The 24,343-nt window shown below is 43.2% G+C and overlaps 1 protein-coding gene across 2 annotated transcripts in view; it reads left to right on the top strand.

The window, feature by feature from the left end:
* The first annotated feature begins 23,116 nt into the window (after nucleotides 1-23,116).
* NECTIN3 (nectin cell adhesion molecule 3) overlaps nucleotides 23,117-24,343 on the top strand; it is a 139,284-nt gene continuing 138,057 nt past the window's right edge. Inside the window, exon 1 of one of the 2 annotated variants that reach the window (XM_082460192.1) lies at nucleotides 23,117-23,518. In XM_082460192.1, the coding sequence (XP_082316318.1) occupies nucleotides 23,359-23,518 (160 nt within the window). In that variant the 5' untranslated portion in view covers nucleotides 23,117-23,358. The remainder of the gene's footprint in view (nucleotides 23,519-24,343) is intronic. The other variant, XM_082460191.1, reaches the window with a different exon arrangement.

Below are 24,343 nucleotides of genomic sequence, written 5' to 3'. Positions count from 1 at the left end.
AAAAGTTTGCTGACCCCCCTTAGACCATCAGTCCTGACTTCTCAACACATCACCACAACCCAATGGAACTGTCCTAGCACCCTCACATTGTTGCCCCTCTATCTGGAATCAGATCACCCTGCAGTACCTAGCACTCCACTAGTCAAACTATCCTGTCTCCCCAGCTCCTAATCCCTCCCCCATCTCCTGATATCTGCTGCTGCTCTGGTGGCTCTGACCTCAGCTTCTTGTTAAACCACAACTCACACTTAACCTCTGACATAACATCTGCTCCTGACAATCAGAAAGAAGAGACCTGCAAATCCCATTCAGGTGCAACACCCCACCTCAGCAGCTAATCTAGTAAGAATTTTCAAGTGTTTTCTGGATGCAATTTTGGAAAATTTGGTGCATTTCTTCACAGTGTATATTTTTCACTCCTATCCACTCTGGATATTAAACATCTACTTTATACCTAGCACTCTGTTGTCTAAGAGAGAAAGGGCTAGAAGATGGAGAGAAAGCTGATTTAGGGAAGAGGGAAGGGAGAAAGGAGGGTGGATGAGAGAAAACAATCAAGAAAATGATCCAGTTTAGTGATGGACTGTAAGACACAGGGTGATTGACTGACTGACTAAATATATTAATAGATAAATAAATGGGGGATTAATGAGAGTGATTGCAAAAGACTTTGCTGAGAAGATAGGATCTGAGCTAGCTAGGCCTTAAAGGATGGTGTGGATTTGGAGAGTGCATTTAAGGAGAGAGTAGAAAAAATAAATAGGTAGGTGAAATGAGTTCTGTGTCTGAACACCCGCCACCAGGGGTCACAAATTGTGGAGCTCCCTTCCCCTCTCCCACCCTCTGTCACCACTGACCCAGTCCCTGTAGCAATAAACTGCAAAAAGGTACTTCTAATGAGTAAACTAGAAAATGGTGACTCTCTGGCTGAACCAATTACGTAAAGGCACTCTCCTCCAGCGAGGCAGGCAGGCCTGAAGGGCACAAACCTGGGCAGACAGGGATGACTTTGTCTCCATTTGCACGCTCAGGACCAGACACTATCAGGCACACAGTACTACCTGACCAATAATACATTGCAGACCAGAAAAGGGTGGATCCCTAGCTGCATCTTTTGTTTAGACATACTTTGTTGGAAACTTCCAGTGTGTTAAAACGACTTAAATTAATATCTGACAATATGCTCTGTTTGTGAGACCACGGCTAAACAGTTATTCTCATACATTGCTGGTGAGACAGCAAAAATCACACAATCCTCACAGAGAGGAATTTGACTAATTCTAGTGCAGTTACTTATGCATTTACCCTGACACAGCAATTCCAATTCTAGGCATCTGTTGTAAAGATATACTGGCAAAAATACAAAATGACTTGTGTCTAAGGCTATACTTTAAGAATATACTTTAGAATAGCAGTAAACTGGAAAAAACAAAACTTCTGTTAATAGTAGAGTGGCTGAATAAACAAGGCTTGGCAAACGTTTTCTATAAAAGGCCAAATAGTAAATAGTTTACGCTTTGTGGGCATACGGTCTCTATTGCAATACTCAACTCTGCCATCACAGTACAAAAGCAGCTACAGATGATAAACGAATGAGTGTGTCTATGTTTCAATAAAACTTTATTTGTGGACACTGAAATTTGACTTTTGTATAACTTTTGTGCCACAAAATATTATTCTTCTTTTGATTTTGTTTTCAGCCACTTAAAAACATGAAACTCATTCTAGGCTTGACGTCCATACAAAAACAGATGGCAGGGACTTCACTGGTGGCGTAGTGGTTAAGAATCCACCTGCCAATGCAGGGGACAGGGGTTCCATCCCTGGTCCGGGAAGATCCCACATGCCGCAGAGCAACTAAGCCCGTGCACCCCAACTACTGAGCATGCACTCTAGAGCCCGTGAGCCACAGCTACTGAGCCTGTGTGCTGCAACTACTGAAGCCCACGCACCTAGAGCCCATGTTCAGCAATAAGAGAAGCCACTGCAATGAGAAGCCCGCGAACTGCAATGAAGAGTAGCCCCTGCTTGCCACAACTAGAGAAAGCCGGCACACAGCAACAAAGACCCAATGTAGCCAAAAAAAAAATCAGAAAAAAAAAAAACAGAGGGCAGGCTAGATTTGGCCCTCAGACTGTAGTTTGTCAATACCTGGAAAAACTATAGTATATAACAATGTTATCTTATATAGTTAGATAAAGAAATAAGGAAGATATCTATATACTGATATGGATCCAAACTGTGTTAAGTGAAAAAAACAAGGGGCAGACCAGTGTTTATAGCGTGCTATTGTTTATGTAAGAAACTGAAAGAAATATGAGTACATATGTATAATGTTTATGTTTTCAAAAAGAAATGATGGAAGGATAAACCAAACACTAAGCAGTTACAAGAGGAGGGACCGAACAGGGTGATGTGAACAGAAATGGGAGCAAGACTTCTGTGAATATAACTTATATTGTTTGGACTTTGAATTATAGTTTCGACATAATTGACAAACAAAATGAAGTCACAAAGAAAAAAATTGATTTAGTAATCCACTTTTTAAAATGGAGATATTTTACAAAGAATCTACATTTCCTTTCTCTTGAAATATTGAAAGATCTGTCTGGCATCACTGAGTCTACCTTCCCACATGGCAGCCCTCCAGAGGAAGCCACGTTTTAGCAACTTCCTTTTCAGTAAGACATATATTCTGTGTAGGTATTTAAGTTTGCAACTTCTGCCCCAGGAGAAGCAAATGAATTAATACTTGATGCTTAGTATGGTGCTAATAGAAAACTATTCAGTATTTTGAGCACAAGCATGAAATGATAGAAGTAGTATTTCAGGGAGATTAACCTGTCAGTGTTATGTGTAATGATTAGGAGTGGGGAAGAGCCTGATTCCAGGCGACAGAGACAAGTTTCCGAAGGGACTGTCCACGAGGCCTGCCCCACTCTCAGACGTACTTAACGCTGCCCTGGGCATGGATCCCACGGGCCTGCGGCGTCAGATACATCGCTACCATTCAGGTGAAGCTCGGCCTCAAATCCTGGACCCCGAGGACCTGCTGAAGCCAGCGGCTTGACCACCTCCTCCGCAGGAGCCCCGGCCGAGCTTGGGAAGGGGCCACTCTGCTGGGACTGGGGAGCCAGTGTGCCCGCCACCCAGGCCATGCTTGTTAGGACTTGTGGGTGGCCACGTGGCTCCGGGCCGGGCAATGCGTAGTGGCCAAGTTGGGGCATGGGAGTGTCCACCCTCAGGCACCCAGGCGGTCAGGAGGGGGCCCCCACCCATGCCTCACTTTTCCCCATCCTGCACCCAGTGCTTTGCGGAGATGAGAGCTGGGGTGGGAGGCAGGCTCGGGGTGGGGGACTGAGCCTGCGGCTGTGAAGCTGCCAGGGCATCACCGCGCCCTGGCCTTCTGAGGCCACGCCCACTGTGCCGAAACCACAGCTCGAACGCTGGAGGTGCCTGGGGGTCGGGCGTCCCTCCTCAGAGCCGGAAAACAGTCAGTGTGCAGCGAGCAGCCTCGGAAAACCCCACAAGGTGCCTCAAGCCTGATGGCCGCCCACCGCTCCTCTGCCAGGCTCGGGCTCAGATCTTGAACTCAGGCCACGGGGTGTGGATGGAATTTTATTTTAATGAAAAGACCAGTGGTGTGGGCTTCCCTGGTGGCGCAGTGGTTAAGAATCCACCTGCCAATGCAGGGGACAGGGGTTCGAGCCCTGGTCCGGGAAGATCCCACATGCCGCGGAGCAACTAAGCTCGTGTGCCACAACTACTGAGCCTGCGCTCTAGAGCCCGCGAGCCACAACTACTGAGCCCGTGTGCCACGACTACTGAGCCTGCGTGCCTAGAGCCCGTGCTCTGCAACAAGAGAAACCACCGCCATGAGAAGCCCGCGCACCGCAACGAAGAGTAGCCCCCGCTCCCTGCAGCTAGAGAAAGCCCACGCGCCGCACTGAAGACCCAACGCAGCCAAAAATAAATAAACAAAAAATAAATAAATTCATTTAAATAAAAAAAGAAAAAGACCAGTGGTGTGTCTCTAGCAGGTGGCGCGAGAGCAATACCAAGGTGAGATAAAAACCAGCTTGCTTAAAAAATAAAAATAAAAAAAAATTGCCCAAGCTCTACAGGTATAGGTCCTGGACTTGAATCCATTTCTCCTGTCCTGTACAGCATCCTTCCTCTCACAGCATGTTAACGTAGGTCAATTGATTCAGTTCTGTGCATCCTTGGCCTGTGTCAACAAAAAAGCAAATATGTTAAAATGGGATGATTTCTGTAGTGCCTTCCAGATCTAAGATTCTATCAGCCAGGGAACTGTGCTTCCATGTGTGGGAGTGGGTCTCGGGAAGAGGTAGTAGTATTTGGTTCCAATTCTCCCCACACCCCTTTCCTTTAACTGTAAAGCAAACAAGGAAGTAGAATATATTTGATCTGGCATGCCTATAGAAATTAGACTGTAGCTGGTCCCAAAAATGGCTTCTAGGGTCACCTTGTATGTCACTGCAGACACTGGAAGGCTCTCGTGATGTCTCATCTTTTGCGAGTAGACTAGCCTACCACCTTTCACCTTACACCCAACTACTTCCTTAGGAGAAGGGTTTTTAGTTAACGAAATACATACACTGGCATAAATACTCAATCTTGAAGCTCTGCTTGTTTCCAGAGCATTCAAGCTGTTAGTAGCTGTTGGAGCCATCATTCCTACTTCATGTGAGTATAGTTTTAGATAATTCCCTTTGTACAAATTAAATAGCTTCTTTATGGATGTCTTACTTCTCTCAATGGGGATAATTAGATCACATTTTCCTTTCAGCCCGGGAGAAAGATCCTGGAGAAGCTTTAGAAAAATTGGTAAGTCACTCTTTCTTTTGTATTTCCTCAACTCCATGGCTTACATTCCCCCTCATATAAGGAAGACTCCTTTTCAATATATTCTCCAATTTTGAGAAAGACAAACTGCCAGGAGCTGAATTGCTGTCCTGTGGCCAAAAGGCAATTCCTGGCTTCTAACCTCTGGCTCTAACTTCTCTGTGTACCTCTTTGAATTGTGAAGATTAGTGACATAGTGGATCACTGTGGGTTGTCCTGCCTTATGAGAAGACCTTTGGGTACATGTACTTTCCTCTTTATTCCCTGAGCCAATGACTACACAGAGCAGGAATTCTTAAGATCAAAGACATGCCTCAAACATCAAGTATTATAATCTTTGTAGAGTGTAACACGAAATCCAGTATCCTAGGGACAAAATAAAATGGGAGGTACCATCCTCGAATATCTAGAACTCATTTGTTAAACAGGATCCCAATAATGGTTAACATATCTGAGGTGGTTTATTTTAAACCTAGGAGAGTAACTCAGAGTATGGTTTATACAATTAGAAATCACATTTGCAAAAATATTACTAATTCTACTGACTCCACATGTTCAATATACATGTGCACACATGCATACGCTCTAAGAGAAAAAAAATCAAAAAAATATTCCTTCAAATACACTTTTTTTTTTTTTTTATATTTCAAGGTAATAACCACAGCTATCAGGACAGGCTACTCGGGAACCTCAAACGCATCAATCAGTTTCACAGTTAGCATCACCACCTTTCTCCGGGGACCACTTTGTATGAGGTAGAATGTGCCCCTGTTCTCACCAGGGCAGACAAAGGGAGCTGAATAGAGAGGATGAGAGCGAGCCAGCCTGTTCTCCATGGAAGAGCAGGGAGGGGAGAATTACTCAGCACTCACTCTTCCACCTGCTTCCCAGATGCCTCTTAAGACTGTTTTTGCATTCTGTGTCTTTTCCTTCTAAACTTGGACTGTTTGCATAGATCAGCAAAAAGATGTCTCTAACCTTACCACAAACACTGGATAATTAAGTTGGATTTTCAAGAACTCCTTGACACCACTTTCTCTGGACCAGATTTTCAGGTTTGGGATCTAAAACTTCGCTTTTTATTTATTTATTTATTTTTTTCTCATCTTTTGGCCATGTAGCGCGGCATGTGGGATCTTAGTTTCCCCACCAGATATTGACATTGGAAGCGCAGAGGCTTAACCACTGGACCGCCAGGGAAGTCCCTGAAACTTCGCTTTTTAAATTGCTCTTTTCCTCTTCTCTTTTTCCCTTCTCTCTGTACCATTTTTCTACCTCCCAATTTATAGAAGAGGGAAATATGTGAATAAATATGGAATATATTCACTAAAAGCATTATCTGTTCTTTGCTTTTATTCATTTGTTCATTTAACAAATATTCTTTGAATGCATCTATATATTAGCTAAGTGCTGGGTATGTATGTAGTAGTCAACCAAATAGACAAGGTCATAATGAAGCTTATACTCTTATAACACTAAATCAAATAAATATTTGCTATGTAGAGACATAACCAGGGGTAACTAATTTAGGATGGAGGGTCATAGAAGGCTTCTCTGAGGGAGTAACACATATGAACATCATATAAACAGTAACATCATATGAAACATGAAAAATATTTGATGATGATTCTAGATATTCTGGACAAATTATTCTCCTAATTCTTATGATATTAAAAAATATCCCTGAGCATATCTACATATTTGCGAAATAAATGTCATGGAAAGTTGTGAACATTTATTTGTAAGTAGAAGTCTATTCATTTTTCTAGAATTTAAACCGGTTTCATCCAGCAAACTTGCATTTTTCTAGTATTATGAGAGAAGAGCCCAGATAAAAATAGTTCTTTATTTGATGTCAGTGGGGCTTACTAAATAGAGTAGTAAAGGTAAAAGCAATGAACCAGATGTACTTAGATGTGTAAGGAAAGAATTTAAAATCTCAATATGAATGAGAGAGGGAATCTGCTTAATACTATAAACAGACTCAAACCCTTCTCTGATTACACCTTTGCAAGCAATTGCCAAGGAAAGAACATACGAACATGAAGGAGGAGTTTTTCTAGACACTATCTTGGTTAAACTTTAGAACTTTGTTATAAATCCATGAAATACAGTCTGCCTCAAAGTAGGCCCACAATTGGACCCACCTTCAATGAAATTACTGAATTAACAAGATAACACATTTATAACTTGCTTTCTCATTTATAAAATGTTTAATTAACATACCACCTGATTCTCAAAACAGATCTTTGAAGAAAGTATTATTATCCCCATTTTAAAGAAGAAATGGAAGTTAGGTGATATGCATATAGTGAATTAGTGAGTGGGGAAAATGAGCTTCAAAACTTGATTTTTCTGACACCAAAGCCTGTGGTCTTGGTGCTGAATCACACTGCTAAGCCTTATTGTAAGTCAGAGAGTCTCTGACTCTGTCCCAAGAGCAGTGACAGGCAGATTTCATACAGTAAAATGGCAGTTGGACAATCATACTTTCTGCCATGTCACTTCATGGAGAGCAAGGTGTCACAACCTCATCTCATCCTAGTTTTCTTCAGAGACCCATTAAAGGATCTCGCATTCAAGAGCAAAGGGGCAGATATATCTTCACTGTTAACATGATTCTGAGGCACTTGTGACTGGCGCCTGCAGAAGCAAACTTGGCTCAAATGAGATCCACACCTGAGACTCTTAGATTCATTTCTGCCATGAGTGTCTTTTGGAAAGAAGGATGCAAAAGAAAGAGGACAAAGGTCTCTGAGTAGAGTGAGAACTTGCAAGCATGCTGAGAACTTTTCCTCCCAGAACAATATTTAGTGGAAAGTGTTCTTCACAAGCCTGATTTGCTCTTTAGAGACCTAAAATCCTAAAAAGAGGTAGGTCCCAATAATTTCAATATTTAAAGAAAAGGAAGTTCCTGCCGTCAAGCAAGATGATAATAATTACAGTAATAGTAATATAATAATAGCGATGTGGAAAATAGGACACTTTTACTTATTTTGTCTCCATTATTCTGAAATAATTCCACTTTAGGAAACTTAAGCATCCTTGAATTATTTTTCATCCCAGAGTATTTAGGTAGAATATAGCCAATTTCTAATTTTACGAAAAATGATTTTCTAAAATCACAATAGCTATGCTTGACTGGCGTTGCTGGTTGACCAACCCTACAATCATTTCTAAAAATGATTCTTACAGAAGGCTAAAAGGCCCATCCCAAGAATAGATATTATACATGACCCAGTCCTAGCCAAGGAAACATGAGGAAGGTCTCTTGGAAGATTTTTGGGAGGGGTTTCAGTATACTGTTGAAGAGATGTTGTTCACTTCCAATTCTCTCTTCTTCTTGCCTTTAATTTGGCTGTAATGTCTGGAGCTGTTGCAGCCTTTTTGTGACCACAAGCATTGAGGTTATGAGGATGAAAAGGCAGAAATCTATGTAGACCATGGCAGAAAGACTGAAAGAACCTAGGCCTTAGATGTTGTTAATTAGCTGAACTAACATCAGCAATTGGCTACTTCAGCCTTTCCATTACATGAGAAAGTAAATCCCTCTTTGTTTGAGCTACTGTACCTGAGATTATCTGTAATGTGCAGCTGAAAGTACTCAACGGATAACACTGTGTAGCTTTGAGCTAGTTACTTAAAGAGTTTGAACCTAAGTTTCTTTGTGTATAAAACATAAGAAGGTTGAACACTTTTAGATCTAAGAATTCTCTGATTCAAAAAGTTCATTGGCCCTATTGTATTCAGAAACAAATTTTTATAAAAAGATACTGTACCCATTTCTCGCTTTGTTTTCAATTTTATAAATAACATTATCTTTGTAGTGCTATGGAGATATGAAACAGTACATATTTTAAACATATTTTTCTGTTGTTTAGTGTTTAAATGGTTATATCATTTTAATGCAAAGTGTTTCGTGTTTTCATAATTCTTCACAAGTGTGAGTCCTAGTCGATGCAATGGGAATATTCCACTGGACTCATATGGAAGGCCAAAATGCATGATTTATACTTTCCGACACAGACACATAACTATTGGCCTATCACAGAAGAGTATCTATTTTAAGAGGACTAAGACTTAATTACAAAAGGCCTATCAATTAGGGTCTTACTCTGAGCCCAGCACGTGGAAAATACCTTTTCCAATGACAACTTCAAAGAAGTCTTTCTATTGTTGCTATTTAAAGATGACTGGGAGGTCACACTTGGTCTCTGAAAAGGAACAATCTCCCTAAGCAAAAGAATGAAAGTAAGGGATTTTAAAAGCACTTTCGAAGTAGATTTGCAACAACACACTTGCAAGGAGGGAATGTTACCTTATTTTCAATAGGAGACTATATTATCATAACAAAAACTATTGTGTCTTCTCACACATAATTTTAAGAGTTTTAAATGATATGGGACTTCCCTGGTGGCTCAGTGGTTAAGAATCCGCCTGCCAATGCAGGGGACACAGGTTCGAGCCCTGGTCCGGGAAGATCTCACATGCCGCGGAGCAACTAAGCCCGTGCACCACAACTACTGAGCCTTTGCTCTAGAGCCCACGAGCCGCAGCTACTGAGCCCACGTGCCACAACTACTGAAGCCCGCGTGTCTAGAGCCCATTCTCCGTAACAAGAGAAGCCACTGCAATGAGAAGCCCGTGCACCCCAATGAAGAGTAGCCCCGGCTCGCCACAACTAGAGAAAGCCTGCGCACAGCAACGAGGACCCACCGCAGCCAAAATATTAATTAATTAATTAATTAATTTTTAAAAAAGAGTTTTAAATGATAGAAGGGTCTTAGCTCCATCTGAAGATTATATTCCTGAGAAATTACATTTATTTTCAATCTTAAAAATTTGGATTTTAGAAAAACAATTCTAGTGAGCAGAATTTTTCAGAGTATAATATTTGGGCTGAAAAACTTAATGTGTTATTACTTTTGTGGGCTCAATTTTTTAACAGGTTAATATGTCAAAAATAGCTAATACACACAGTCTTTCTGCTCTTAAACAGTTCAATAGTTACAAATCAGCATGATTCAGGATGTAGTTCCACTACTAATTTTGGCTTAAATGGTGGTAGAATAAAGATTCGGTTTGGTATACTACTCCTTTTTAAGTTCCTTTTAAAAACCTCTCAAAACAGATTCATATTATACTGGATTTAACATGAGTAATAAATAAGTAAAAAAGAGTTTACACTAAGCTGACAACTTGTTTAGAGCTTTTTATAGACGGAGCTTAAAGCAGTCAGAATCTCACAAAATTTCTGAGAACCAAAGAAAATCAAATAGAATTTGTGCTGCTTCTGTGTAAGCAAGTCCTTGTAAATTTGTTCTTGTCTCTGTTTGACAGATGATGGCAAACAGTAAAATGGTACTTATCCCTACTGGGGTGGCATTTCCAGGCAGCTTAATTACCCATTCTTTTTTTTTTAAATATTTTATTTATTTATTTATTTATTTATTTGGTTGCACCGGGTCTTAGGTGCAGCAGGCAGGCTCCTTAGTTGCAGCACATGGACTCCTTTGTTGCGGCAGGCAGGCTCCTTAGTTGCGGCAGGCATGTGGGATCTAGTTCCCTGACCAGGGATGGAACCTAGGCCCCCGGCATTGGGAGCACAGAGTCTTATCCACTGCATCAGCAGGGAAGTCCCCTAATTACCCATTCTTAGAGTGTCCTCCAACTCACAGAGATCATCTCTTCCTATTGAAACAGGAGGGAAGGGGGCAGGGCACAGCCTTTAAAAGAATGACATAGCCCTTGAGGATCAGACATAAACTGGTTAGAACTGACTAGGCCCAAGATGGCGGAAGTTTCCAGTAGTCCTTGAGCCTCATTATACACTCACTGTAATACATTAGCATCTAAATGACACACCCACCAGCGCCATAACAGTTCTGAGGCTGACCATAAAAGGACAAAAAGTAGGCAGTGGTCCAATTCCTGGAAATCCCTGCCCCTTCCCCAAAATAGCTGGAATAATCCTCCCACTCATTAGCCTCTGAAATTACCCAGTCCATAAAAACTGTCTCTATAAGAATCTCTTTTACCTGGGCCCTTTCTATCTCTCTAACCTCTTATACCATTCTCCTATTCTGTATTAGTCAGTATACAGCCAGAAAAACAAAACCCAAGGATCATTATAGTGGTGAGATATTACCTGAAAATCATGAAGCTGCTCTCTTCCCTGCTCTGGAGCCCACCAGTCTTCACTTCTCTTTGATACACTGGAGATATTATACCTGTTTCTACTGTGGTTGGAACTAAACAGGCACTTGTCTTTCTGTAGATGCTGCTAAAACCTTTACTGACTACTAGGGCCCAGAACCTACTACCACTTCTGTTGCTGCTACCAGAGGCTCCACCAGAAGCGGAAAAAATGGCTTCTTCATTTCTCCTACTCTAAATGTCCTACCAATGCTGCATGGTGTCAGAAATGAATGGGAAATGTGCTGAAAAAGGAGTCTTCAAAATGTAGTTTTCTGGCTTCCAGCCCCTGTGATTTAGAGAACACAGAAGGTCAGGAATGGAGCCAAGAGCTACACACAAATAATTGGCACATGTGGGCTTTACACCGAACCCTTTCAAGACACACATACACATTCATATGGTTTTCATAAGGTTAATACCAATTTATTTTCTGGGTCTCAGCTTAAATAAGAGTTCACCAATCAAGCTCTTTTTCACCCCACATATTGATTTGGGTCCCCTATTATATACTCTCAGGCACCTCGTACTTTTCCTCACATTAAGAAAATTGTCACAAAAAAATTGCATAATTTTTCATTTAATATCTGTGTCTCCTATTAAACCAAAAAATCCTTGAAAAAAACGGACTTCTATGTCTTCTTTATTGATACCTCTCCATTGCATGGAGTACAGATCATCTGAATAAATATTTACTGAATAAATGAAATATATCTTCTATCATAGCATTTGAAAGGGTAGTTCCTTCACTCATTGTCAATAATCCCTCTAGGATAAAATATTTAATAGTTCTGAAAGATTATTTTATCATTAGGCAAAGGGTCAGTTTCTCAGGGATTTCTCTCATGTTGTTATACATACAGAGTTTGGCAGAAATGACATTTTAGTTTCTCTAGGTGAGTTGTAATAGAAGTATGAATGCCTAGATCTTTTTCAATAATGTAGTATATTTCACAGTAATTTAAGTAACCATGGAGATAGTTATGGAATTAGATTAAAAAAAGACAAATTAAGGAATTAAATAGATGGAATTTCTATGAAATGTACAAAAGACAGAGTAAAAAAAAACAAAGAAAATTATAAAGCAGAAGAAGGGAGGGAAGAAAAAAAAAAAGAAAATTATAAAGATTCCCCCTCCAATCTTGAGGTTCTAGCCATCTAGTTATAGAATCACATATGAAAACAACATCAAAACATTTATTTACCCAAATATTCACGTACATTTTATACCAAAGTAATATTTTCAAACACTGAATTGGAACAGCTTAGAATTAAAGTATTTGATCATGAAAGGGATAGAGCTGATTTTTCTTGACAAACTGGCTTGTAGCTTTCTAATTTAGTTCCATTCATTAGGTCAACACTTTCGTTTGGTGTTTTATTCCCATAACAGAAAGACTGTAGGGTACAAAAGGGCAGCAGAGTTATCAGCAGTCTGTTGTCTTGAAAGCTGGATTCCTGATTCTGAAACTGGATTTTAAGAATTCTAATACTCAAAGTGTTTGATCTTTTTCTAAGAGGTGAGTCGTATTTACACTCTTCCATGCTCAGCTGCTTAGAGTATAACAATCCATAGGTTCCATTTGTGGGGAGGGAGGACATGAGGTTACTGTCAACAGACTTTTAAATTATTGCTCTGGAGAGGAAAGGGTCACAAAACAAGTTAAACTGGAAGGTGACTGATACAATTCATCTAGGAGCGCTTCAGTTTTTTTTTCAGGGAAATAAGCAACGTTATCCAATGACAATGCATAGGCTAAGGAAAGGGATGGAGGCCTGAGGATAAAGGAAAAACATTGGAGCAATCACTGTAAAGGTTTCAATAAGGATGGTTATAAGACTGTTGAACAGCTTTGAGAACCCAAGGGGCAGTTTGATACCATGAAATTTCAGGAATTGTATCTTGTGCCCTGTTGAGATTTTATCAAGCAACTCCTGATCTCTTGAAATGGAGCAGGACCCTCTGGGGCCCTCCTGAGTACAAATCCTTTCCCTTTCCCCCATTTCTTGTTTGTAGGAAATAGGCTTCATTCAGCCTCCTTGACCTTCCCTGAGCTCCAAAGAGCAGATTCAAACAGTTGCTTATCAGGGAAGGGAGGGAATGCAGAAAGAAAGGAAGAGCAGTCAAGGAACAATAGTGCAGGAATGGGACAGGGTCCTGGTTCCTCCTCAAGGGATATACATAACATTTATCTTTGAGTTCTGCAGGAACTAAGGCCCCCACCAAGGTGGAGGATGGTAACTTCAGCCTGAGCACAAGATTCCTGGAACACCGCCCTGTTACCTCACCACCACCCAATCAGAAGGAAGTCTGCACACAGTGGAAGCTAATGAAGACTGTGACCTCCTCCCCAAATGATTCTCCCTTCAAAAACTTTCATGGTCAAGCAGAATCTTCAGAGTTGGTTTTTGGACACAAGTCCACCTTCTCCCCAGGTTGCTAGGCTCCTCAATAAAGCAACCTTTCCTTTTCCAACCAACACCTGTCTCTTGAGTACTGGCTTTCGAGTGGTGAGCAGCACTTCGGTAACACAATGGCAGGAATGCTGAGTGTTGTTAGTGAGGGCTAGCGAAGCAAACAAAGGCTGGTGAGTGCATTATTGAGAAGTTTACCATGGAGTCCAGTCTGGATAGGAAGGCAGAAAAGCCAGAATGAGAGTAATGGATTTGGAGATAAGTGTTAGAAAACAAAACTTGGAAGATGAAGAGTAAATTCAATAATGATGGTAAACTGGTAGGAAAACAGTAAGCTAGTTTAGAAAAAGCTCTTCAGTGAGAAATTCCCACTGAGACCAAAGGTCCACAGGAGGTTGGAAAGTATTGATGTTGTCAAGGTCCTCAAGTAGTAGAATGTAAAAAGTGTACACAGAAATTCAAAAGAAGACAGGTTGTTAAATGATGTCTATAGAACAATGATCTAGAAGTAGATACACCCAGCCCTGTTCCAGGCAGCACGGGTTGAAGAAGTAGAAAAAAAAAGAGCTTTCTATAGAAGAGGATGCAAAGATTCTTAAACTTTAGAGAAAAATTCATGTTTTATTTAGTTCAAGAAGGTAGAAGTATTAAAAGTAAGGATATGGGGATGTTAGTTCATGATGGAACAGGGGTCCTAAAGAGTCTCATGAAGAAAACAAACAGACTGGTCAGGAATGGAGTGGGCCTAGGGTGGTGTTAGGGAAAGCTAGGTAAGGTGGTTAGAAGTAATGCTGAGTCTTATGTTAAGGTCTTTGAGTGTTGGTCAAAAGAATTAAGGTAAGGTGAAGGGGAATTGTATTCATAAAAGAAAACTCTTTTTCCTCTCTGCTCTACTCACACCAATTTCTGACATCAAGTGTGGTGGTGGAGGAGGGGGGGGGGGTTCCCAGACAAAACAATTCTCCAACCTTCCAGACTAACTCCTACAATTCAATTATGACACTAACCACCTCGTGTTAGCATAGGTCCTAAGGATTAAGGACCCAGCCCCACAAGACGGCCCCCATTTCAGATGCCCATCACAAGTTCCAGGTTGTCAACTGTACTTCTGACCAATCAGCTATAAATTGAGCATTTCCATGACCCCCTCCTGGGGTTCAATAATTTGCTAGAAGGGCTCTCAGAACTCAGAAGAAACACTTAATAGAATTTACTACTTTATTATTAAGGATACAACTCAGGAATAGCCAAATGGAAAAGTTGTATAGGGCAAGATCTGTGGGAAGGGGGACAGAACTTCCATGCTGTCTCTGAGTACATTACCCTCCCAGCACCCTCACATGTTCACCAACATGGAAGCTCTCAGAGTTTAGAGTTTTAATAGAAGTTTCATTAAGTTTGTTACCAAGTCCAAGCTTGCTCTGCTTGCTGCACAACAGGCCAATAAATCAGGAGATAAGGTGTTGAGGCAAGGAATAGCGACTTTATTCAGAAAGGCAGTCATCTGAGAAGATGGAGGACTAATGTCCTAGAGTACCATCTTATGGGGTCTGGATGCCAGTTTCTTTTACAGAACAGAGATGGGGAAGAGGTGAGGAAGTAAAGTAAATAGGCCATATGTCTTGCAAAACGTCTCCTGGTTTGGCCAGCCTCAGGGAGGGGATGTGTTAATTTCTTCTTTCTTGCAGCCATTCACAGTTGGGCAGGGTCAGAATGTTTCCCTTCCCTGTGAGCTAAAAAGGGCACTTTAGTTTAACATTTAGGCAGAGGGGCAGGGTTCCCCGAGGGAGGCCATTATGTATGCTTATAGCTATAGACAGCAGTCCTTTAGTGATTATAGTAACAAAAAGCAACGGAGAGCAAAGGTTAAATTAAGAGAAACAGATCCAACATGGAGTCAGATTTTGTTCTTCCCTGTTACAAGTTGACATAATTGATGCAATCATTGGCCATTGATGATTAAGTCAGTCTCCAGCTTCTCTCCCCATCCTGGAGGTTGGGAATGGGGTGGGGCTGAAACTTCCAACCCTCTAATCACTGGGTTGGTTTCTCTGGCAACCAGCCCAAATCCCCCAGTCACCTCATTAGCATAAGCACACAAATGGTTGAAAGGGGCTTATTATAAATAACAAAAAGCACTCCTCTCACCCATGACATTCAGGAAATTCCAAGCATTACAGGAGCTCTGTGCCAGGAACTGGAGAGTAGAAGATCAAATGTGTATTTCTCATTATGTCACAATTAGTTTTCTACTATTGCTGTAACAAATTACCACAGACTCAATGGTTTACAACAACACAAATTCATTATCTTTCAGTTCTCTACATCAGGAGTAGAGCACAGGTCTGGCTAAAATCAAGGCATGAGCATTCCTTTCTGGAGGCTCTAGGGGAGAATCCATGTCTTTATCTTTTCCATCTTCCAAGCACTGCCAAATGCCTTGTCTTATTGTCCCTTTCCTCTACCTATAAAGCCAGTAACTCTGCATCTCTCTGACCATTTTTGCCCACTATGCAGCAAAGCCAATCTGCTAACACCAGGTTGTGGTGAAGGAAAGTACAGGCTTTACTGCAGGGCACCAAGTAAGAAGAATGGGCAACTCATACAACTCAACTCTTTTCCCTCCCTTCCATTCAATAATTATTTATTGATTAATCATAATATAAAAGAAATGGTACCGAATATTTCAGAAACCTGACACACATCCATAAGAATCAAAGGAATAATATAAAGTGGAAGTAAATTATAAAATTTGCCCAATAATTAAAAAAAAATCAGTTATGTTATTTCAACCTTTGCCATTTGATCTTCCCCCACCCATTTTCTTCTCCATTTTCTGTCTTCTTTTAATATCCCTCTGCTTCTACCCATATTTTCATTACTTTTTTTGAGTGTTTCTCTTTCCATCCCTTTTCATCCTCTTACTCATGTGTCTTTTGCCTCCTGTTTCCCTCGGTTTCCTATATTACTATCTTTTAGCACACATTCAAACCACTGTGGGAAAAAACTATTTTGTTCTAAAATACTAAAATTCCCCTGAATTCATTTTCTCCTTTCCATCCACTTTATCACTGCTCAAGTTCACACTTTCATTCTCTCTTCTCCCTACAACTTCCTTACTAAACTTCTGCTTCTAACTCTCCTAAATCCCCTGACAATCCATCCATCCTCACTCACCCTTACACTGTTCTCTGACTTTTCTAGCAAACCTAATCTTGTCATTCCCCTACTCAAAGTTCTTCAATTGTTCACATGACATACCAGATAAAATCCAAACTTCTTTATAAGGTTTAAAAAAATTCCTTCCTACCTATCTAACTTCATTTTTACCTTTTCCCCTAATTTCCCTTTGCATGTTACCCTCTGGCAGCACAGAAATACTTGTGGTTTCATCATTCTCTGTCATGCCTCTGTAACCTTCCATCTGTCATTCTTATATCCCCTCAGCTGCTTTTATGCCATCCATACGGCAAACTCCTAGTCATTCTTTAAAACTGTTCAAATACTACTCAGCCATTAAAAAAGAATGAAATCTTGCCATTTGTGACAAAATGGAGAGACCTTGAGGGTATTACATTATGTGCAATAATCAGATGGAGAAAGACAAATACCATATGATTTCACTCAAACATGGAATCTAAAAAAAAAAAAATTGTATGGTGATGGATGGTAATTAGACCTTTGGTGGTGATCAATTTATAGCATATACAGATGTCAAATTATAATGTGATGCACCTGAAACTTATATAATGTTATACACCAATTTTACCTCAATTAAAAAAAACAAAGGGGGGCTTCCCTGGTGGCACAGTGGTTAAGAATCTGCCTGCCAATGCAGGAGACACGGGTTCAAGCCCTCGTCCGGGAAGATCCCACATGCCGCGGAACAACTAAGCCCGTGCGCCACAACTACTGAGCCTGCGCTCTGGAGCCCGCAAGCCACAACTACTGAAGCCCACGTGCCTAGAGCTGGTGCTCTGCAGCAAGAGAAGCCACCACAGTGAGAAGCCCGCGTACCACAACGAAGAGTAGCCCCCGCTCTCTGCAACTAGAGAAAGCCTGCGCACAGCAACAAAGACCCGACACAGACAAAAAAAAAATGACTGTTCAAGTGTTGCCTTTGCTGTTAGGGTTTCTCAGTCTCTTTTAGGCAGACCTGAGACTCATCCTCTGCTCTTTGCTATATTGTACATCCCTCCACTGTTTGCAAGAATACTATTATTGGTATTTGGGGTCAGGACTTGAGTTTTTCCATTCCCAACACCTAACATAAACTTCAGCACATAAGAGCTCAATCATCTTTGCTCGATTGCCCTACCCTTTTATTTAACCTACCTGAATATCAGTGCCTAAAACTGTATTCTTTGGAACTCTGGTGCCTCTACAAAAGAGTTGTATATTATAAATAGAGTTAGCCTTTAGATAGCTATGTGATGTATGTTTTCATTGTAGGTTTAAGAGAGAAGTCCAATTCTTCTTTTCCCAAGTAATCCTCTTATCTTTTAGTTTCATAATGATTCTCAAGGGCAATCAAGGTCTGTAAAATAAATCTCCTAAACAACCTAATATTTCAAATTTCTATTTGTCTTTACCATGATCTAGATCAGGAACATCAACCAAATCATATGTATATATGACTAACACACCAGCCTAATTACCTCCAAATTTACTTCTTTCAAACCCGCCTCTGCTTAACTTGGATTATTTTCAATGAAATAGAACAAATTTTGCTCATTTGCCTTATTGCTTTTATTTCTATTAATTGACAGATTGATGTGGGCTCTGTGATTTTAAACAGTTTGACTTAGAGAAAAATAACTGTTATAAGGGAAAGTTTTGGGAAATAGTCACCGAAAAATAGAGCATCAATCAAAGTTCAATCAGGAAAACAGAAACTATATTATGTCACCTAGGGAACTTAATAATAGGGTATTGTTACACAGGGCATGAAGGGGAGGCTCCATGCCAAAGAGGGGAACACTGAGGTGATTCAGAGATATGTAACGTAGGAAGCCGTTACCACCTTAAAGCTGGGGAAACAAAGGGAAAATTTGGGGTTATTAGAACTAAGAAACTCAGAGGACAGATCTCGCTGGCTAGGGCATGGATCTTTGGGAAGTAGGCATAGCCTAGCTGGTGCTGGTAACTCTGAGGTGTTGTGATGAGTCTGGTTCTTACAATGTAAAGGTGGGAGGCTGGAGCCAACTGCTGATGACAGGAAGACGGGCTATTGCCGCTGAGGTGATGCTGATAGCAGGAAGCAAACAGAAAGGAACAAACGTCTTCTCCCCAACTCCTACCTACCACCCTCCCTCTAATGACTTCTGTTGATCGAACCTATCGATAGCTGGCAAAGAAGACATATGTTTGCACAGCCCCAGCCCCAGTATTAAGAGTGAATATGGAGTGGAGAGATGATAGCTTAATAAGTAGCACTAACAGCAATTAAATCAAGAGTGTTAAGCCATGGTCAGTTAGAGTAACCATCTTGCAGCTTGAAAAATTCAACATGATCATATACTCAAGACCTTAAAAAATTAATATTCTTCTGTTGAGTCTGTCTGCCATTAGATATGCACTGGAGTATGCTATGTCACTACAGTTATCATTTAATCATCCAATCTGGGAGCTATATGGCAAATATGGTTCTAGGTGGTTAGGTTTCAACAGTGAAAAAGTAAATAGGTCCCTGCCCATCTTTGGGGAACTTTCCTTCTAGTGAAGGGAAAACAGACAATATATAAAGATATAATGTGTCACATGGTGAATGCAATGGAGATAATAAAGCAAGTTGTGTGTGGGGGAAATAGGGATTGGAGATGGGGACAGCTCTTTCATATGGGGTGGTCATAGATGATCTCAATGATAGAAGGCAATTTGAGCAAAGATCCAAAGGAAATAAGAGGGAGAAAGCAGTATGAATATATGGGGGAAGATCTTTTCAGTAGGAAATATCTGTATTTGATAAAAGTGGGTGGACTTTTTTGTGGGTTTGCAGCTTGTTTTTAACTATTTGCATAGTTCTGCTATAAAAGACTGTGATTCTAGCTGGGTAACATCAACTTACTGTCAAATATAGTACCAATTCAAATATTCCACAAAGCATTGCTCATCTCTTCCACTGAGGGAAAAGCTATACTACTTCACGCAGCAGGTTATAAAAAAAATTGCTGATGGTAAAAGAACTAGCTGAAGTACATACATAATAGCCCACCTCTACTAAAAAAATACTTCTTTTAGAGTCAGCTATGAAATTCTAATAGCCTCAAACCTTTAATTTGGATTATTTGAGTAAATGTAAAATGCCCAAAACTGTACCTAATTATGTCTTTTTTGAGATGTCGACCTTCATTTTTTAGTTAAGAGCTAATGAACCTCAATAACTGGTCAACAGTCTTTAAGGCAGAAAGTGGGATGGACACCATCAGTACTTTTAACCCAAAACAATGAAATCACTGTTGGCATTAGGATTATGTTGCTTTTTGTTCAGATAATTTTTTTTCTTGGAAAATACGTGCATACTTTGGGTTCAGTGGTGCCAGAAATATTAATGTTAGCTATGATTAAGTTTCCTTCAACCAATTTGTCACTCAAACAAAAAAGGTGAACTTATCTGTAAAGTCAGACGCCTGAAAATGGTATAACCCAGTTATACTCTCATGTTAAAGCCTTTAAAAAAAAATAACAGTAATTCTGGCCCTTGAAAAAAGTGAGTTGTACCACGTAATATAAAATCTTTTTCCGTAGCTAGTAATAATTTTCTACAGGAAAGCTTGAGGTGGGTATGTCTTCATTTGAGGAGAATGCAATTTGAGACTGGACACTTAGAAAGTAGAAGTTTGAGTTAACTCAGTCAACTTGTTTTTAACTTTTTAAAAGGAATCTTGAGGGGCTTCCCTTCCCTGGTGGCGCAGTGGTTGAGAATCCGCCTGCCAATGCAGGGGACACGGGTTCGAGCCCTGGTCTGGGAAGATCCCACGTGCCGCGGAGCAACTAGGTCCGTGAGCCACAACTACTGAGCCTGCCCGTCTGGAGCCTGTGCTCCGCAACAAGAGAGGCCGCGATAGTGAGAGGCCTGCGCACCGCGATGAAGAGTGGCCCCCACTTGCCGCAACTAGAGAAAGCCCTCGCACAGAAACGAAGACGCAACACAGCCAAAAAAATAAATATAAAAAAGGAATCTTGAGAGGTCAGTGGTGTCTACTGGAAGGCAAGAACTTGGTTCTGGCGGGGAGACCACCACACATGGCTTGTAGTGTTTGCACTTAACTTCTGTACCCAGGTTCCTCTGGCTGTCAAGTAGGGATAATAGTAATTTCCTGCTTTGACTTCTCTGGCTGAAGATGATATATTAACACAAACTATTATTATTATTAAAACATAATGCATGCATGCACGTAAAACACCAGCGTGGTGTTCTTTTCATGCTTATATAACATGTATAAATACTGCTCTTCCATGCACTCTTAACTTTAGGTCAGAGGAGAATAGCATGCCACTAATCCAATTCTCAAAATATGGAGGAAATATATTCTTTAAAGCTCCATATCATCCTTTTGAGAAGCACTAAACCTGCTAATCCCTCATGGTCTCTGTAGCAATTGCATGATGGCCCCCATATTAAGCCTTTGGCACCTTTTCAAATGTTGGCTAAATTACTTTTTTCCTGGAGACTAGAACCATCAGGGAAAGGCTAGGGTAATGAAATTTGCTAGCGACATTAAAATTTTGGTTGTTTAACATTTAACTGAGTATCAACAATGTGTTAAAAGTGCTATCTAAACAGATAATTAGCTACTCGCTGCGCAGTGGGCTCTGTCTAAATTTAACTGTGAAATTAGGTTTAGGGAATGCGAAAATAGGAAAAGAAATTTTCTCAAGGGAAACGGTGGTGTCAGCACAGCTGAGGAATGTCACAATAGCTACATTTCGTCAATTATGATCATCATCAGGGCATCTCTCGGAGCGACGCAGGACAAGGTTTCTTCATAAGTGCATCTTGAGACTAGGTAATGGAAAGGAGTGGTTGCAGGAGACAGGCTTACAGGGGACGACAGAGGCAACAGGCATAGACTGCGAGAGAGAAAAGGGGTGGAGGAAAAGAGGTATTTAAACCCAGCGCTGGAAGAGAGGTTGGGAGGCGGAAGTTAAGAAAAAAAAGCGGCGGGCAGGGGGTAGAACTGTGTGTAGCCTTGGAGATGAGTAAAACATTGTAAGTCAGTGGGTGGAGGTCCGGGAGACCCTAGTGATTGAAGGGGGAGGACAGCGTGATCTTGGCGGCAGACAAGCATTAGTTCAGCTGCGACAGGCGGCTAAATCCTTGTTTGACTTTCTTCCTATTGGAGCACATTTGTGGCTCTTTGGAGGCGACGGCAGGACCAACATAAAATTAATGGTGTCAGGACTGAGAACCTGTGTCCTCTGTCTCTAGGCCCCCTCAGGACAGTCGAAACTGTCCACCACCCCCACAGAACCGCCGATGGCTGTGGCTCCAAGGTTAAGCCACCAGGGCTGTGCGTGGCGGGCAAATAAATAAAGAGGGCAAGGCGAGCAGCTGCCGGGGTGAAGGAGGGTCGTGGTGGATCACGGACGCTCCTCTCACGGGCACGTGTTTAGCACTTCCCGAGGTCGCTTTCCCGCGATCAGTTAATAGGAAAACAGGCAGTGAAAATAAAATTACACGTGCGAACATGCAAATGAAACAAAACCAAAGGAAAACACCACCGCACTACAGGCGCTCCGATCGGGGAAATCCAGGCCTCCTGTTGCCAGTCGCCGGGGGAGAATAGCGGACAGCCCGGCGGTCAAAGAAGAGAGAGAGAGAAAAGCAAACCTTCTGGGGCCCCTCTCTTTTCCCGGCTCCGTTGACCCTTTCACCAAACTGCCCACCCAGAGAAAGGGGCAAGAAAAACGCCTGTGCAAACGTGCCTCGGCGGACTGGAGGGGAAGTGGGGCTGGGAAGAAAGGAGGGATTCGGAGAGCTCAGCTGTCCCGGGAAGCAGGAAGGAGAAAGTCTCTCCTTTCAGCCCTCAGCGAGGAGGGAGATGACTAGTCCGGCACCCTAAGTCCAGCTTCCCAGACAGGAACCTTTTGCATGGGCAACGGAAAGGCAGCCCCAACGTGCCTTCCCCTCCCCCGCCTCTCGTCCGGTCCCCGCCAGAGGGAGAGCGCCGCTCGGGGAAGCCTAGCTGCGAGCTGGACTATCCCACCGCCCTCCGCCTTGGTCTGAGTAGGGGCCGCGGTGGACCAGCTAGGGGCGGAGTGGGCGAGACCATTGGAAACGCTGGGAAGGGGGACGAGGCAGGAACGCGAGGGGCGGGGCCTACTAACCTATTCCAGATTTTCCTGTCCTCTTTAAAGCCCTGCTTTCGGAGAAACCCCGTTATCAAAGAGGAGAAAAGAGGTTTTTGGTTTTTTTGAAAGGGGAGGGGCGTGTGTAGGAGGGCGGGGTGGGAGGAGTCGGGCTTGCACTCCCGGATCAGACGGGAGCGCGAGTTGCGCGGGCGAGTCCCTGCGCTCTGAGGGTCGGCTTCCTCTCCCCCTCCCGTGCGGGCGGGGTGGTGCGTTCCGAGTTCCCAGGAGTTCGAGGCGGGCGGGTGCCGGGGGGGAGGGGAGTGGCGGTGGCGGCGGCGGCGGCGGCGGAGGCGGCGGGCGGCTCCCGCCTCAGCCTCGGCAGTGGCGTCGGCGACGGCGGAGTCGAAGCAGCCGCGAGTGCTCGGCTGAGTGTCAGCCAGCGGTGACGGCTCAAGAACTGGGAGTTAGGGACGCGCGCACCGGACCTTCCGCCGCCGCCGCGCCTGCCGCCGCCGCCCACAGCCTGAGGCGCCGGGGCCGGGGGAGCCGGGGGGCCGGAGAGCGAGCGGGCCGGGGGGAGGGTGGGGGATGGCGCGGACCCCGGGGCCGGCTCCGCTGTGTCCCGGAGGCGGCAAAGCACAACTTTCCTCCGCTTCTCCCCCCGGGGCCGGGCTCCTGCTGCCGCCCCCGACGCCACCGCCGCTGCTGCTGCTGCTCTTCCCGCTGCTGCTCTTCTCCCGGCTCTGTGGTAGGTGAACCTCGGCGGCCGGTGCGGGCTGAGGGAGGCGCGACCGAGGGTCCCGGGGCCGCGGCCGGGCCGGCGTGGGCCGCTCTCCCGGGCGGGAAGCGGTTGTGTTTGGCGGTTGGCTGCGCGAGCGGGTGCCGCGGACTTTGGCTGGAAACTTTTCGCCGCGCCTGGGGCGAGGCCGGGGAAGGGCCGGGGCCGGCGAGTGCGGCGCCGTCCGCCCGCTCTCCTCGCCCGCGGCCGCGCCGCTCGCCACGCTGCGGGCTGGGGTTCGGCGACTGCGCTTTCCGCCCGGACGCCGAGTGCTTCGTGCGCGGGGCTCCTCCGTGTTTGCTCTGGGGACCGTTACTTCCTCGCCTGTTCGCGGAGGAAGCCGAGAGCGCGGACTTCTGTGCTGGGGCTAAGGTGACGGGATGCACGTTTGCCGCCTCCTTTTTTCCCGGGTGAAACTTGAGCTGTGAGCTAAGATACCTTTAGGGACCAGAGCTCGAAGGAATGAAGCCTTCGGGTTCCCACACCTCATCGCCTTCCACGCTGGAGAAGCACCATGTTAGCCCACCCTGCAGCATCCCCTACAGTTTTCTTCGGTCCTCCGGCCCCTTCTGCCCTGGCAGCCTCTGGATCGCTTTGCATTGAGCCCGTCGCTGCTTTCCAGTTTGTGGGACGTTTTTCTCACTGTCTGTGTTTATTTTAGCAAACCCTGTTTGTCCTCAGGACTTCGATGTATGTGTAAAATACCTGATTGCATTGACCGTGCCCCAGCTGTTCCGATCAAAACAAGCCCCACGCCTCTTCCCTTTCTTCCCACGTTATCTTATAGTTTTGTCA

The sequence above is a fragment of the Balaenoptera physalus genome (genome assembly GCF_965194825.1).
Source record: "Balaenoptera physalus genome assembly, chromosome: 4".
In the NCBI taxonomy this organism is placed as follows: Eukaryota; Metazoa; Chordata; class Mammalia; order Artiodactyla; family Balaenopteridae; genus Balaenoptera; species Balaenoptera physalus.
Note: the sequence above shows the minus strand (reverse complement) of the source record. Positions and strands in the feature narration are given on the sequence as shown.